Source organism: Myodes glareolus, chromosome 5 (assembly GCF_982192425.1).
Source record: "Myodes glareolus chromosome 5, mMyoGla1.1, whole genome shotgun sequence".
In the NCBI taxonomy this organism is placed as follows: domain Eukaryota; kingdom Metazoa; phylum Chordata; class Mammalia; order Rodentia; family Cricetidae; genus Myodes; species Myodes glareolus.
The window spans coordinates 17,958,050-17,975,617 of NC_142030.1; the positions used below are offsets into that span (position 1 = coordinate 17,958,050).

Below are 17,568 nucleotides of genomic sequence, written 5' to 3' on the forward strand. Positions count from 1 at the left end.
TTTGAAGACAGTTTTACTGTGTAACTCAAAATGACCTCAAATATGTATGTAATCCAGCCTCGGCCTCTAGAGTGTAAATTACAGTTGTGTGCCAGTATGCCTGGCCACTGAGAGAATGACGAAATAGAGTAGATATTAAAAAAAAAAAATTCTAAAGCCTAGCTTGAGAAGTTTGATTAGCTTTTATTGTTTGTTTGTTTTTGTTATTTATTTAAAGAAGTCTTTTCTCATTTTACATACTAATCCCAGTTCCCTGTACCTTCCCTCCTTCTGCTCCCCACCATTTTCCAACCCTTCCCCCCATTTACTCCTCAGAGAGTGTAAGGCTTCTCTCATGGGGAGTCAACAATGTCTGGCACATCACTTTGAGGCAGAATCAAGCCTCCCTCTCCCCATCTAGGCTGAGCAAAGTATCCCTCCAAAGAGAATGGGCTCAAAAAACCAGGTCAAGCACTAGGAATAAATCCTGGTCTCATTGCCAGTAGCCCCACAGACTGCCCCAGCAACAAAGCTGTCACCCACATTCAGTGGGCCTGGATTGGGCCTTTGCAGGTCCCCCCAGCTGTCAGTCCAGAGTCAGTGAGCTCCTTCTAGCTCAGGCCAGCTGTTTCTGTGGGTGTCCCCATCATGGTCTTGACCCCTTTGCTCATATTATGGCTCCCCCTTTCTTTCAGTGTATTCTGGGAACTAGGCCCAGTGGATCTCTGCCTGCTTCCGTCAGTTGCTGGATGAAGTTTCTATGATGACTATTAAAGTAGTTAGCAAGAGACTAGCAAGAAACTTGGCACTAGGGGAATTCCCAGGAATTCACAATAGCTTAGCTGGTGAACCCAGCTAAGACCCGAAACAATAGTGGAGAGGTACCTGAACTGGCCTTATCCTGTAATCAGATTGATGAGTACCTTTACTGCCACCATTGATAACCTTTCTAATTTTTGATAAATCTAATAGGAGTGACCACTGGAGTCCTAAGCAGCAACATATCATATGTATATTTTAATAATTTAAGGTTATTCACTGTTAGTAATTAGGGTCTTTGATTTCTGTGGGGAAAATATGGAACTAAATTCATATCTCATCTTATAACATCCAATGTTATAAACATATTTTTAATATAATTTTTGTATAATTGAATTCTAAATGGTTGTTTTATGAGATTTGTGAAAAAATAGAGCCATAATCATACCAAATATTTGGGCTGGATTGTGTCTATATTTGTTTTAACAATGTCAAAATTATTTTAACTAGCTATTATTATATCTTATTAGCCTAGTTCATATTAGAATAGACTTGAGGATAGGTTTCCTGTATATGAGTATTTATGCAGTGTTCTCCACTGGCACATCTTCATTCTTGCATCTAACTGTCTGATAATAGCCTAGAGCTTTTGTCAAGTTCTTCAGTACAACCTAACAGTAAGACAGAATCATGTATTTGTGACCTCATTATAACAACAGAAGTTTTTGTCACAGTCATGGAGACCAGAGCATAGAAAACAAGACAATGAGCAGGGTTCTTCTTCCTTCAAAGGCTTTAGGAGAAAATCTGTTCTTCCTCTAGTTCCTGGAATCTTATGCCGAATCATCTGTCCTTGTTCCTGTGATCACTTGCCTCCTTTTTTGCTCCATATGTCATGTTTACTCTTCTGTCAAACATTTTAAATTTGATATGGGGCTCCCCCAGATAATCCAGGAGAAGCTGTTCTAAAAATCTTTACCCTCCTTTCTTGGAAAATGAGACGTCTACTCTCTTCTGCTATATAAGGTAATATTCACAAGTTCCACAGATCAGGATTTATACCTCTTTTGTAAATCTATCATTTAGCTCATTACAAACCCCCAAATACCAGAATTCTTTTTGGGAAATTGAAATACCATACTTGGAATTGTAGCATAATATTGATAATAAAGCTGAGAAATCCTGCTGCCCTAATAATGTAGTTATAGTAAAATTAATTACTTATGTGGTTGTGCTGCTTTTGGTATAAACAACTCTTGGCAATTGGTTGTGCAAAACAATTGCCATAGCCGGGCAGTGGTGGTGCACACCTTTACACAGCACTTGGGAGGCAGAGGTAGGGGGATCTGGTCTACAAAAGCTAGTTCCAGTAAAGTTAGAGTTTCTTTCTTTCTCTTTGGTGGTAGGGGATGGGTTCCAACTTGTGTTCTCAGCACCTAGAACTAAGTAAGTGACTGAATAAATATACTGCATGTTCATTCATGTCATAGATGAAAAATGACAGGAAAACAGAAAACAAATTAGGAATCTTGATTGAAAATTGACACTAACTTTTAGTTTAGTGGATAGCTCAGTTGCTGAGTATGTGAATCAATTAAAACCATTAATAAAATATTGAAGAATACTGCCTACTTTATTAGTGGAAGAGAGATTTTTTCTTTTCCATTTTTTCTTTGTTACACTTAAGTTTATCCCTGACTGGATGTAATGCATTTTTCTTAAAGAATGTATAATAGATTCATTTTTCACAGAACTTTTGATAGCTATAAGACCTACTGTAGGTCACATCAGATTTTTTAAATTCTAAGGATTCCTTAATTTAAAAGATAAAAGGTATTTGTGGTGTTTTTTTTTAAAAAAAACTATCATCTGAACATGTAAATTTAGGTTTAGAAATAAAATTTTAATTTTTTTGACTTTTATATTTCCATATAAATCTATCACATGCGAAGCAATGATTCGGTTTTATGATTTGATCTTTATATTTTTCAAATGAATTTGTTTTATTTTATTTTGGTATGATTATGAAATTATCACTTGCTATTCAGCTTGATAGACATATATTGCTTTAGCATAAATCTGTTCTTGTTAGCAGTAGCCTTTAGAACCTAAGTGCTGCATCATTAAGTGGAGATTTAACACCTTACAATGTAAAACTGTATAGGAATGCATAGTTAAATATGGAAGAATCAAATAATGAGGGCAGTCAACAAAGGAACTGCTTTATGTTTTTTTAAAATAGGAATTGTGAATTTAGTTACTCTGGTTTTATAGATTTAAATTGTATAGTTGCTAAGAATAGAACTTTTATTTTTCATAGTAAAAGTGGAGAGGGCATCAGGTATTGTGTGTTTGTGAGTGTATGTGTTCAAATTTCTTTTATCTACCTGCATACATTTGTCAAATATATATATATGTATGTATGTGTGTGTATGTATACACACACACATACACACATACATATATTTCATTTATTTAATGTGAGTACCAGTCAAGTGATAATAAGTAGGGGGTTCCAGAGTATATCACTGCAAGTAAAGAAATACTGACAGTTTTTGTTAGAATAATGAAAATGAGCTCTAATACAAAGATTAGAATTTTGAAAATATGTCCACTATCGTGAGCTTTAAATCTTCCCAGTACTTTAAAAAGAGATTTTTAAAAAAATGAAATCAGTTAATGATCACAAATACAACTAACTATATAAGGTGTTTCAACTATGAAAGCTGAACTGCTGAAGTCAGTAAACCAATCTTTTTATGACTAATGCATATTTTTAAAATTATGTACAGTGTACAAGAGTTATTCAATGTGGAATCTGAGTAAATGGGAATTCACTTATTGATAAAGTTGCAAATTTCGCATCACCATTAATATTTTAGAAACAATTCCTTATTTTGCATTCCAGTGTAGTATTCAATACTACTATTTTCTGAGCCAACATGGGTGCATGTATACTTGTAATCCTAGCACTGCCCATAGCGCTGTATGAATAGTCTTCCTCTTTCAGCTACCTGATTTCATTTTCTTCTTATGTTTCAACCAGAACAACATACTTTAATAGATTGGATGCATTAGTAGAAAATAATTCCAGTTAACTTGTATTTAAGAGATACGGTGTTGTTGTTGTTGTTGTTGTTTTTTAACTATACAGTGCTACTCTTCTTACTAAAAGGTAGGATGTAGCCTTAAACTTGTGGTCCTAGTGCTAGGATTACATGTACATGACACCACACTGGCTCATAAAATAGGTTTTAAAATGTATATATGTTACATTAAGTGTAATGAGTTGGTTTTGTTTTGTTTTGTTTTTGAGACAGACTCTCACTATGTAGCCCTGTTTGTCCTGGAACTCTCTGTAGACCGGGCTGGCTTTGAATTTTACTTATGCCTCTGTAACCCCATGAGTGCTGGGATTTAAGAAATGCTCCCCATGCCTGTCAACTTGTGTTAGTGTTAAAGTATAGAGTGGTTCTTTACAGCAAAAGAGTGTTAAAAACCAATGAACTAAAACATAGGTAAGATTAATCTGGAGTTGGTTTGTTAGTAGGAGCTGTGGTGAGTATAGGTTGGGGAAAGCGGTTAAGAACATTAGTAGAGGCTGATATAACACAGTAACATGCCAGTTTAGGTAAGGCCAGTAGGGAAGACTTGGGAAGTCCCTTCTGACTTAGCTACTGGTCCTGTAAGGCATGGAAGAAGCCAAATGCTAGGCTTAAACTTGGTCAAAAGAAGCTGCTTTGTAGCTAAGGTAAACTTTTCAGATTTGTAGTAGTGAGATTCAGCATTTGAGATTTACTATCAAGAGACAGATAGTTACATGGTTCCCTACTCCTCCTCTGCTTTTTCTTCCTTCTCTTCTCCCCTTTTCTTTCCTTACCCACTCACTCTTCCTCCACCACCACCCAGTCTTGCTTTGTAGCTCAGGAAGGTCTGGAATTCATGGTGATGCTCCTGCTTCAGCCTCCTCAAGTGCTAAGACAACAAGTGTGAACTGCTGTCCCTGGTTTGCCATTAAGTTATTAAGGTGTCATGGAATCACCTCTGCTGTTTCAAATTTAAGCGTATTTTGGTGGCTAGGTAGGAGCGCGTATGTACATCTAATAAGTGTACATTTATCTACTGTTAGTTGTGCTCTGTAATGGCTGTATTTTTCTATATGTAAGTTTGATGTGGTTTTGAGCGTTATCAATTCATGTTCTTTTATTTTTGTGAGTTGTTCATAGCATGTGTGAAAAGGTTATTTTCCTAGAAAGAGGAAGTTAAGGTCAATATTTATCATGGAAATACACCCTATAATCATCCCGTACCCTGGAGGCTGAGGCAAGAAAATTGAGAGTTTGCGGCAACTTGGTCTATGTAGTAGTGAAACTCTGTCTTAAAAATTAAAAGTAATTACTCTTCACCTATTTTGAAAAACAAAAAGCATTATTATTGGTCATGAAGATGGAACATGCATTTCACACTGTGATTATGATGTGTTTTTCCTTGAAATTCATAAATATGTTCTGGGTTATTCACCAATGTTTTCTAAAATGGCTGAAAAAATGTTATAACAGCTGTCTGATAAAGTAAAAAAACTGAACAAAATGTGTCTTCAGGTGAATGATTTTCTGAAGGAAAAATGGTGCAGATGAGTAATCAAAGTATGAAATTATTAAACACAACTGTTAGTTTTGGTTTTTACTGAATCTTAATTATAGATTTATTTTCTTTTGTAAATCAAGTTTAAAAAATGCCTCACTAAAATTTTGAAGGCCATTGTTCAGGACATGTTATATCATAATTTACTTTTTACACAAAAGTAACTTCATTTTTTTGGCATTAATGTATGCTTTCTTCATGTAGGAGAATATATAAAAAATTGGAGGCCAAGATATTTCCTTTTGAAGACAGATGGTTCATTCATAGGCTATAAAGAGAAACCTCAAGATGTGGACTTACCTTATCCCCTCAACAACTTTTCTGTGGCAAGTAAGTGTATAACAATTATTAATTCATCTTGGGTTTATTTATTTGCATGGCTTTATGTGTCATATGTGTTAATGTATCTGAAAAACCAGTACAAAAATTTAAGTTTACATTTAATTCCAAAGAAATTATAAACTCTGTAAGAATTTTGAGCTCTCTAAGATAGAGACTTCAATCTTATGCAGTGCAATATAGTTTATTATTTTTATATTTAGAGTTTGAATATGACAAATATAATTGCCCAACTATGTGTCTTATGTTTTTCATTATAAAAGAAACATAAGGATGTGTAAAGCTGGTCCTAATATCTTATGCTATTTACTACATTTCCTCCAGAATTCTGTCACAGTGGTTGGTTGGTTGATTGATTATATGTTTTCTATTAGAAATCATTTTCTAAAATTATTTTATATTTTTAGTCATAGTTGTTTTTCTTATGAATAGCTAACAAAATGCTAATAGTTTACCTAGAAATGTTCTTCGTTTAATTGAAAGATGACTGTGATAATATTTTTTTTTATTTTTATTGATTTTTGAGACAGGGTTTCTCTGTAGTTTTTGGTGCCTGTCCTGGAACTAGCTCTTGTAGACCAGGCTGGCCTCGAACTCACAGAGATCCACCTGCCTCTGCCTCCCGAGTGCTGGGATTAAAGGCGTGCGCCACCACCGCCCGGCCGACTGTGATAATATTAACATTGATTATTTTATACTTATTTTTATGTTATGACCAAGCTCTTAAATGGCTTATACTTACTGATCCAATAAAAGGATCTTGCTGTGCTAATTTAGAAGTGGAGCATTTTTAAGTTTAAATTTGAGTATATAAGCCTTTTTGAAAAGCCATTGACAATGACACTGGGACTTGCTTCCTCTGCATATACTGGATTTTGGTGCTCCAGTCTGTTTGGACTCTCACCTTCCCTGGACCTGGAGGGAGGGGGGAGGAACTTGAACTTCCCACAGGGCAGGAAACCCTGACTGCTCTAGGGGATGGAGAGGGAGGAGGAGAGGGAGTGGGGGGAGTGGGAGGGTGTTGGGAGGAGGGGCTGAAATGGAAACTTTTATAATTTAATTAAAAAAAATGTAAAAAAAAGAACTAGATAGAGATAAAAATTTTAATTAGTCAATCTCCTGTACTCTGTTTTAATTGGATTTTATCTGTTAGATATAGTTGAAAAAAATTGAGGTAAAACTGAAGTTTATAAACATAATTAAATAACCAAAGAAAAATCTTATAAAACATTTAAGTATTACAAAATTAATTTTGCCTTATAGGAACTTCAAACTTTATTTTCAGTTTTAAAAATAAACCTAAAAGAGTATGGAATTACAAATAATTATAGAATACTAACTTTATTTTTCCAAGTTTTTTATCTAAAAGTCTTTTATATGCAACGTATTGATCATGCGTTTTGCCCTCTTTGATACGTCTCCCAGATCCTCCCTGAGAACTAATTTTAAAACCCTCTGCATTCAATTCAGGAAATTTTCTTGTGGATTTTTTTTTTATTTTTGAAGTGAAAGCTCCCTGTCATTGTATAAATTATACATGCACATTTTTGTATGTGCTTGTACATGTGTGTATTAAGGAATACAGCCTTTTCAGTATCAAAACATGTTCCTTTTATATTAATTGCTCTACTAAGAAAGAAATTATTTAAAATCATTTTGACAATTGGAATAGTATCTTTTAGTTTTTAAGTTGTTTTAAGATATGTATTTTTAGTCTAAAGGTATTTTGGTTGAACATTTGTTTATTAAGGTGATATAAATTAATCTTTTAAGCAATTTCCATGTCCTACCTAAATAGTTTGTTTATTTTATGAGCAGTTCTATAGGTTTGTCTGAAATAATTTCTGAAAGTGCAGAAAAATCTCTATCTGCTGATCAAAATGCAGCATTTTTTGACCTTATGAAATTTCACACCCCAACAAGTTTTAAAGACATACTGTATGTCACAGTCTGCCAACATCTGCTCTAACACTTCCACTGGCAGAGGCTGAAATAAATGTGTACTTGTGGAAAGAGATCCTATTTAGTGACTGACAGCTTTTCCACAAAATAAATAGCGGTTGACATCTGTAATTTTTACTTGCACAACCAAATACTTGTTGGTACTTGACTTTCACAGGTAAACTTGTAGTTGAACCCCAAATTTTCAGGATTATTACCTTAGATCTTACTATGACTCCATCATTTAATTTTTTTAATTTTTAAAGAATTATGGTAACCTTAAATTATATACCTAATTAAGGAAATAATACCTTAATTGAAAGGACATGAATGAAAGAAAAAGTCCATATTTCAACTTTGGCACATGCCCCGAGTATGTTTAGAAGCAGATCATTTTTTTAAACTCTGATTGTAACAATTCCCTCATCATCATCCTGGACTTCTTTCTGTTGCTTTTTAAGGTAGAGTTTGAGCAGGCCCATGAAGATTAAGTAAGTAAAAGCTAATTCAAACAAAGGAGGAAGTATTAAAGGCAGAGAGTGACAAATTTTTTGACGCATTGTGCAGGAAAAAAACCTGCACACCCTATTTTCTTTGTCTGATAGTTCTTTACTTGCCTTGGCCTACATTACAGTATTGTTCTCAAAGAGGCTGGAGAGATGGCTCAGCAGTTAATACTACTTGTTGACTATGGCTCACAGCCATCTGAAACTCTGATTCCAGACGATCTGACAACCTCTTCTGGTCTCCATGAGCACCTTCATGCATGTGGAACACATTCAGATAAACAGGTGAACACACATACACATAAATAAAAATAAATTTTAAAATTTAAAAGAATTTGTCTAGCTTAGTACTTCTCAGATATATTAGAAATACTGTATTTTCCATTGAGAGCTACAATTGGGGTCCCCTATTCTTTTTGTTGTTGTTGCTTTTGTTATTTTTCTTTTTTTAAAATTTTATTTATTTATTAAAAATTTCCACCTCCTCCCCGCCTCCCTTTTCCCTCCCCCACCCCCACCTCCCCCTCCCTCTCTAGTCCTAAGAGCAGTCAGGATTCCCTGCCCCATGGGAAGTCCAAGGTCCTCCCCCCTCCATCCAGGTCTATAAAGGTGAGCATCCAAACAAACCAGGCTCCCACAAAGTCAGTCCATGCAGTAGAATCAAAACTCAGTGCCATTGTCCTTGGCTTCTCAGCCAGCCTTCGTTGCCAGCCACATTCAGAGTGTCCAGTTTGATCACATGCTCCATCACTCCCAGTCCAGCTGGCCTTGGTGAGCTCCCATTAGATCAGTCCCACCGTCTCAGTGGGTGGACGCACCTCTCACTGTCCTGACTTCCTTGCTCATGTTCTCCCTCCTTCTGCTCCTCATTTGGACCTTCGGAGCTAAGTCCAGTACTCCAATGTGGGTCTCTGTCTCTATCTCCATCCATCACCGGATGAAGGTTCTATGGTGATATGCAAGATATTCATCAGTGTGGCTATGGGACAGGGCCAGTTCAGGCACCCTTTCCTCCGCTGCCCAAGGAACAATCTGGGGACCTCTCCTTGGACCTGGGAACCCCTCTAGAGTCAAGTTTCTTGAAAACCCTACAATGGCTCCCTTAATTAAGATATTTACTTCCCTGCTCCCATATCCACCCTTCCTCCACCCCACCCGTTGCATTCCCCCAAGCTCTCCAGAATCCTCCCCTTCTCCCTTCTCTCTACCCATCTTCCCTTACATCCACCTCCCCACACCCCCGTGTACCCAAGTTTTGCCTGGAAATCTTGTCTACTTCCAATATCCAGGAGGATAACTATATGATTTTCTTTGGGTTCACCTTATTATTTAGCTTCTCTAGGATCATGAACTATAGGCTCAAGGTCCTTTGTATATGGCTAGAATTCACTTACGAGTGAGTACATACCATATTCCTCTTTTGGGGTCTGGGTTACCTCACTCAGTAAAGCGTTTTCTATTTCCATCCATTTGCATGCAAAATTCAAGATATCATTGTTTTTTACCGCTGAGTAGTACTCTAATGTGTATATGTTCCACACCTTCTTTAACCATTCTTCTATTGAGGGGCACCTAGGTTGTTTCCAGGTTCTGGCTATTACAAATAGTGCTGCTATGAACATAGTTGAACAAATGCTTTTGTAGTATGATAGGGCCTCTCTTGGGTATATTCCCAAGAGTGGAATTGCTGGATCCTGAGGGAGGTTGACTCCCAGTTTCCTGAGAAACCGCCACACTGATTTCCACAGTGGCTGCACAAGTTTGCATTCCCATCAACAATGGATGAGTGTTCCCATCACTCCACATCCTCTCCAGCATAGGCTATCATTGGTGTTTTTGAGTTTAGCTATTCTGACAGGTGTAAGATGGTATCTCAAAGTTGTTTTGATTTGCATTTCACTGATTGCTAAGGAGGTTGAGCATGACCTTAAATGTGTTTTGGCCATTTGAATTTCTTCTGTTGAGAATTCTCTGTTCCGTTCAGTACCCCATTTTTTAATTGGGTTAATTAGAGTTTTAGTGTCTAGTTTCTTGAGTTCTTTGTATATTTTGGAGATCAAGGATGTGTCCACCCACTGAGACAACATAAGGAGATCAAGGAGATTCGAATTGGAAAGAAAGAAGTCAAACTTTCATTATTTGCAGATGATATGATAGTGTACTTAAGAGACCCAAAAACTCCACCAAAGAACTCCTACAGCTGATAAACACTTTTAGTAATGTGGCAGCATACAAGATCAACTCCAAAAAATCAGTTGCCCTCCTTTACACAAAGGATAAAGAAGCAGAGAGGGAAATCAGAGAAACATCACCTTTCACGATAGCCACAAATAGCAAAAAGTATCTTGGGGTAACTCTAACCAAGGAAGTTAAAGATCTATTTGACAAGAACTTTAAGGTTTTGGAGAAAGAAATTGAAGAGGATACCAGAAAATGGAAGAATCTCCCACGCTCTTGGATTGGGAGTATCAACATAATAAAAATGGCAATTCTACCAAAAGCAATCTATAGATTCAATGTAATCCCCGTCAAAATCCCAACAAAATTATTCACAAACCTTGAGAGAACAATAATCAAGTTTATATGGCAAAACAAAAAACCCAGGATAGCCAAAACAATCCTATACAATAAAAGTACTTCCGGAAGTATTACCATCCCTGACTTCAAACTCTATTACAGAGCAACAGTAATGAAAACTGCTTGGTATTGGCACAAAAACAGAGATGTTGACCAGTGGAATCGAATCGAAGACCCAGATCTTAATCCCTATTCTTTTACTAATTAATAAATGTTCCTTCATGGGCTGACTTGAGAGATGGGTCAGTTGGTTTATCTGCTTTCTGTGCTGAAATGAGTGTATGAGTTTGAAATGAGGGTCCAGCCAACCTCTAAAACAGGTGCAGCAGAGGATGTCTTTATTCTAAGTCTCCAGTGGCAGGGACAAGCTGCTTCATGGAGCTCATGGCTTGGTCATCCAGCCTAATCAGTGCACTCCAGGTTTAGTGGGGGATTGATAGGGGAGTTCAGCCAATCACATTCTGTTCGTGTGGCGTGTTGCTCTAAGGCAAAAGTTTACCTATAAACCTGGCATGTGCAATTCCCCGCCCTCTCTCTTTCCCTTTCCCTCTGGCCTGGATCCAGCGTTTTGGACTGGTGGGATTCTGTGTAAGTTTTTCCTTCTTTTTTATTAAAGCTATGTCTTTTGTAAGATAATCTGGGGACCTTTCATTACCGATCACACCACGTCTTCAGGGGATTACCTCAAAAGTAGTCTGGCCTTCACATATATGTGCACACACAAGTGCCATAAACATGTATTACATCTATATGGACTTAAGTACAGTTTCACAGAAGCAAGGCTTTTTACTCATTTGAAAAACACTTAAAAAAACTTGAAAGATTTAAATTTTTTTTCCAATCTTATATTTGGTTTTCTTCACTTATTCATAACATTGCCCAGGCTAGGGGTATATCTCAGTAGTAGAGTACATGTTCAGCATACATAAGACCCTAGGTTTGAGCCTGGTGTTGGTGATGTACACCTTTAACCCTAGTGCCTTAGAGACAGAGGCAGGTGGATCTCTATGAATTAGAGGCCAGCCTGGTCTAGAAAGTGAATTTCAGAACAGCCAGAACTGTAACAAAGAGACACCCTCTCTTGAAAAACAAACAAATGAACAAACAAACAAAAAGACTCTGGGTTTAGTTCCCCAGTATTTGAAAGAAAATTCTCAAAATCCTTCTGTTCTCATTGATTACACTTTTTTTCTCTGTGCCAGAAGAAGGCATCAGATCACTAGAGGGGACTGTGAGCCACCATGTGTTGATGGGAATTGAACTCAGGACCTCTGGAAGAACAGCCAGTGCTTTTAACCACTGAATCATCTCTCCATCCCCTAATTCTACTTCTTAACTGCTGTGATCTAACTTCTTCTCTTATCTATCTGATTGAAACCACTTTTGATGATTTCTCTAGTGGTTACCTCATTTCTAATTTGGGGAGGAGAGTAAACATTTTTTTTCTACCTATATTGAGTTCATGGCTAAGGACTCTATAAACTCTATAAAAGAAAAGTATACACACACATTTGTTTAGCACTGATTTTTGTCTAGACTTTAGAAACTCAGACTCAAAGAAGACTTGTATGTTTTTTGTGTTTTTGGTCCCCCACTAAAGTTTCACTGTGTGGCCCTGATTGATCTGGAACTTTCTATATAGGGTAGGCTGACTTCATACTGACAGAGATCTTCTTCCTTCGGCATCCCCAGCGATGAAATTCAAGGCATGTGGATTAATGAAGAGGTAGATAATCATGGGGAAATATGACTGGGAATATGGATTATAATAATGGCAATAGGTTGGGAAGAACTGAGCAAGGCCTTTGTGCTGAGAACTGCCTAGATGAGGATATTTTCGTAGGAATAGGAATGGCACTTGTTAAGGAGGAGCTAAGACCTGCTGCACAGGAGACTCGGCAGTCTTTACTAGGTTAATTGTTCAGGGGAAATGGGATGGGCATGAGAACATGGAAAGTGACTTTCTTGCTTTACTTTTTCCTTAAATGCCAAGGTAAAAACCCCTGATTAAGCTTAAACTTAATTTTCAGTTTTAATATGTTTTCTGGATTGGCATAGAGACTGCATTTCATCTGCTGACCAAGATTTGAGATCGTCTTTTCCTCTGTGTTGTAAGGTTTCTCTGTGTCCTTGTGTTTTCCTTTGCATAGTGGATAATTTGTGTTCAGTAAAGTATATAGTATTTAAGAAACCTCTGGTCAGGACTTGATCTCATTTTTCCTGCAATTGTAGTTACAAACTGTCCACCTTATTCCCACTTTTTCATGTATTCAGACCAAGCTGCTCTCCTGAGAGTTATGTTGTCACATTTCACTTAATTTCACTATTAAGTTATTGCCACCATAGATGTTTTATAGCCTTTACTTGTCGTAGACTGTCCTCAAGATGGTTCTCTATTTCCCCTAGTTATTCAGTGTTTCAGTTCTGCCTCTGCTGGAGCAGAAACCTTCTTTTCTTTTTCTTCACATCTTTACCACACTCTCAGTTCATATCTAGTTCTGCTGATTTTATTCTTATATTTGAATTTACATAGTAATTATGTAGGTATTTGAACATACTAGATTCAAATATGTAGGTTCAAACTTAAGAATTGTAATGATTTTCCTGGAATGAATCACTCTCTTACTCTCTGATGCAGATTCTTAGTAGCTTCTCTGCCTCTAGTTTGTGACACTCATGTTCTTCCTTCAGTTGTCTGTCAGAGTGATCTTTCTAAAATTACATCCTAACTATGCCATCCATCCCCCCATGAAAACCCTGTCTTGGATCTTCATTGCCTACTGGATGACATCCAGCTCCCTTAATGTATCATACCAGGATCTCTTCAATCTGGCCTCTTCTTTCAGCTCCTGCTTCATGTCTCTCTGTCTGCAGTTCTGCTCAACACTGCTGAGCTGCTTACAGCTCCCTGGGACTTTGCGGCTCCTCTTCTTCTGACTGGAATGGCCTTAACTTCTATTTGTCTGTGCAATTTTCTTTTGCCTTTTAATTCATATTAAAATTTCTTTGCTCATTCATGCCTTCAAAATTGTTCGCTTGTCTTTCTCAAACGTGTGTGTGCGTGTGTGTGTGTGTGTGTGTGTGTGTGTGTGCGTGTGTGTTATCTTGTTCATGAATATGTCCCACTTACTCATCTGAGTTATTTTAGGTGAAGTAGTTTAATCTTATCTCCTAGTGTTTATATATTATGACTTTAATAGTTATTCTTGAAGATCTGAGAACATATTGGGTAAATTTCTTCTTTTTATATAAAAAATGAAATCTTTTAAATCAGTGTTTTGTTTAATGTTATCTTAGTAGGTAATGCTTTTTAAATATCAGGATTAAAACTATATACTCTAGGCTGAAGAAATGGCTCAGTAGTTAAGAGTGTATAATATTGACCTGAGTTCAACTCACAGTCCCTGAATCAGGTGACTCATAACTGTCAGTACCTCAAGCTTCAGGGAAGCTGAGGCCTCTGCCTCCATAAGTACCAGCCTCACTGGCACAGAACCTGTCCCTTATATATATTTAAAATTAAAATGAACCTCTGTTGTGTCAATGTTGTTCTTTTCCCTGTCTTCATACTAGAATATTATGTTAGTTAGTGTATTATGTACTTATCTTCTCATTGTCATGCAGTGCCTAAAAGAAGCAACTGAAGGCAGGAAAGTTTTCTTTGGCTCATAACTTTTGAAGTTGTCTTCAGTGCAGGTTCACAGTGAGGCATGACTTTGTGGTGAAAGCATGTACCAGAGAAAAATGCTTTACCTTATGATGGGGGAGCAAAAAAGAGAAAGGACCAGGGTCCTATAATAACCACCTTCACGAATCTGGTACCAATAATATAAAAAGTTCCCAGGACGCCCATTGTTTAAAGTTTCCTCCATTTCCCAAGGACTCCATGCTAAGCACCAAGAATCCAACATGTGTCAAGGGAGCATATTTAAGATCTACTAACAGCAGGCAGTTTTCATCTTCCCTTTTCGTAGATTTAGAGTAATAATAAACAGTACTTAAATTGCTAAGTACCTGTTGGCATGCAGAATGGACATTCATGAAGTTCTAAAGGATGTGGATGACAAAATTTGACTTTTATTCTAATCTGAGTGTATTAAATAAAATATGGACTGTGATTGAGGCACCTTCTAAATGCAGTGTAGGAGAGATGAAATTTATATATATTTAAAACAAATTACAATCTACAACTTGACTTATTTCTAATAATCATAGATTGAGGTCATCTGTGGTCATCATTGAGAAAATATACATATTGGGTTGAAAAATACTGTTAAAAATACACATTGTCACAGGTACATTAAGAAAAGTAGCTTTTCTATTTAGTAGTCATGGTCTCTGATATTGTACAGCCATTATCCTTTTTACTGAATTATTAAAATTATCTTTTTTACTAATTATTAAACTACAAAGTAGAAATAGTTCCTTTATGGAAGACTGGGTGAGTAGCTGCCTAGATGTTCTTAGGTTCATCCATCTTTCCATGTTTTCTTCTTACTCTAGAAGCAGGTGTACCAGCAATTGTCCCCAAGAAGCACCTCTTAGAACTCTTGCCTTCTTATGTGTTTCACATGTTGGTCCATCCCGAAAAATGTCTCTTATCCAAAACTTTTCTTCAATATCTTCTATTAAAAACGGACATCGACATTTCTAGACCATTTTTTAAAAATAAATATTCTCTGTCTAACCTATTTTTTCCTTGTTTTTAAAGTGGAAAATTATGGGTCTTAAAACCACCGAAATCGTCTTTTATGCCTGAATAAAAATTAAATATAGCTTTTAGATATGGAGAAAAACCAGTTCTTAGTTCTAATAAAGATTTATGGGGAGAGAGGTTTATGGCTTAGCAATAACCCAGTATGTTTAGAGAGCTATAAGCTGCATATATAGATATGGATTATGAGAGTTCAGAATAATTCAGTTTTAAAGATTTGTTGATCTTTTTACTTGATGCCTACAGGATTATATTATAAAGTTTTATATATAGGAATTTGACATAGAGACTGGATATCATATTATCATTGCACATATAGTCGGGGAAGAAAAAAATAGGTTTAGTTGCCAAAATTAATTTTTCTTTCTTTTCAAAATTAATTTTCATAGAAAATAAATGTTTTACAACATGTGTTATCTATAGTTATGTCAGAGTTTACTTTTGAGTTGTTAAGAGCTCTCGATGATGGAGTTTGGAGGAAAAAAGGTATTATTAAATACATAAGCATTTTTAGTCAGAAATTAATACCTTGCTTGAACTTCTGGTTATATTGTGTGGTGGTAGGTGTGCATCTTCAAACAAACAACAACAACAACAACAAAAAAAAACCACTGTCAATCAGTGCTTTATGTTACCAGCCAGCTCAGGTTTTTATTAATTCTTCCTGGATTGTGTTAACAGTCTCCTTATTGGTTTCTTACGTTCAGATATTCTCATCTCTGCAGCACTCGGAGGCAATGCATAGGATATGTCAGGACCAATGTTGTGCAAATACTGTTCCTTTTCTCAGAAAAAAATCTTAGGAGTTGCTCCTTTTTTTTTATGTGGGGAAGCTGAATTATTACTGCTTTTACTTATCTATAAAGAGTTATAAAAATAATCATATCAATGTTTATATACTTTATGTCTTTTCAATATTCCTATATATGCCTTAATATTCCACAATTTTTGTTGTGGTAGTGGTGGAGATCAATTCCAGTGCCTAATACATATTTGGAAACTCTGCTGATGAGGTACACCCTCTATGAATGTTTTATATGTAAATTGCCAAAGTCTGTTGAGTTCAGTACCATGATCATTTATAAGTGGTTTTCTTTGAGTGACTTCTTAGAGTATTTTATATACTTAATCCTTTGAAAATTAGGTGTGTTTTATTCTTAATTGTGGGGAAACTTTTAGATAAATGGGAAATGAAGTCTAATAGTAGGTATATTCCTCTATAAGAAATCGATGCCTTGTTTAAAAATAAACCAGAATGTAATAGTATAAATGTAGTCAAATGACTTTTGAGGGATGAAGTTTCTGCAGGCTGAGTAGTGCCCACATGACAAGTGTTGCCCTTGTGTAGTCAGAAGTTGCCTTTTTCGTTTCACAGTCTTTCAGTATCTTTCTAAATTTTTTAAAAGAAAACGTTGCTTGCTATCTATTGGGTAGAAATTAAAATTAAGTTGTTTGTAAATTGAATTATTGTTGCTTTAGAAAGGGAGAGAATGTTGTAGGTAATGGTTTTAAGGAAAGCAGGTCAGGACTGGTAAGCCGCATCATCTTACAATCTATGACACCAAGATGGAAGTCGACCCCAGCAGAAAAAGCCTCTGCTCCTACTCTTCTCTTCTGCCACAAGTTTTCCAAGGTCCATCATCTCTTACCTGTCTATAAGAGATGGTTTGTCTATAATTTTTACTAAATTTCATTTTAGTTCTTCTGACTCCTTTTTCTTGTTTGCTATTGTTTTCCTAAATTACAATTTACACACACACACACACACAAACACACACACACATATAATTTAATATGTGTATTTTGACTCTATAGGAACAGAGCTGGTAGAGTGAAAATACAAATATATGAGATTTATTAGAGTGGATTATAGGCTCTGATTCAGGTAGTTGAACAGTGGTTGTCTCCTAATGGCAATTGTTTAATCTATGAGACTGGTGTCTGAGCAGTTCCAGTCTGGTGCTGGAGTCCCAGGGAAGTCCTGGAGTGCTGCTGGCTTTCTATGTTGGGTTCTTGAAGAAGTAGTTTCGAATAACTATTGAAGGAATGCCTCAGGAACAAGATAGATGAACTTACTAGTGAGAGTGAAGGCAATAAAGCAAAAGGCAA

General features: G+C 36.3%; 1 protein-coding gene across 9 annotated transcripts in view; it reads left to right on the forward strand.

The window, feature by feature from the left end:
* The window catches only part of Akt3 (AKT serine/threonine kinase 3), a 241,832-nt gene that overhangs the window by 108,087 nt on the left and 116,177 nt on the right, over positions 1-17,568 (forward strand). For 5 of the 9 annotated variants that reach the window (XR_015001246.2, XM_085687654.2, XM_085687652.2 and 2 more), the window contains one exon: positions 5,587-5,712. The exons of 1 other annotated variant lie outside the window; for it this stretch is intronic. Coding sequence is in view for 4 of the 8 variants with exons in the window: in XM_085687654.2 (XP_085543780.1) it covers positions 5,587-5,712 (126 nt within the window). In the remaining 4 variants the exon portion in view is untranslated. Of the gene's footprint in view, positions 1-1,555; positions 1,765-5,586; positions 5,713-8,296; positions 8,454-12,387; positions 12,472-17,568 lie in introns of those variants that run through there. 3 more of the 9 variants (XM_048436441.3, XM_048436439.3, XM_048436437.3) reach the window with 3 other exon arrangements.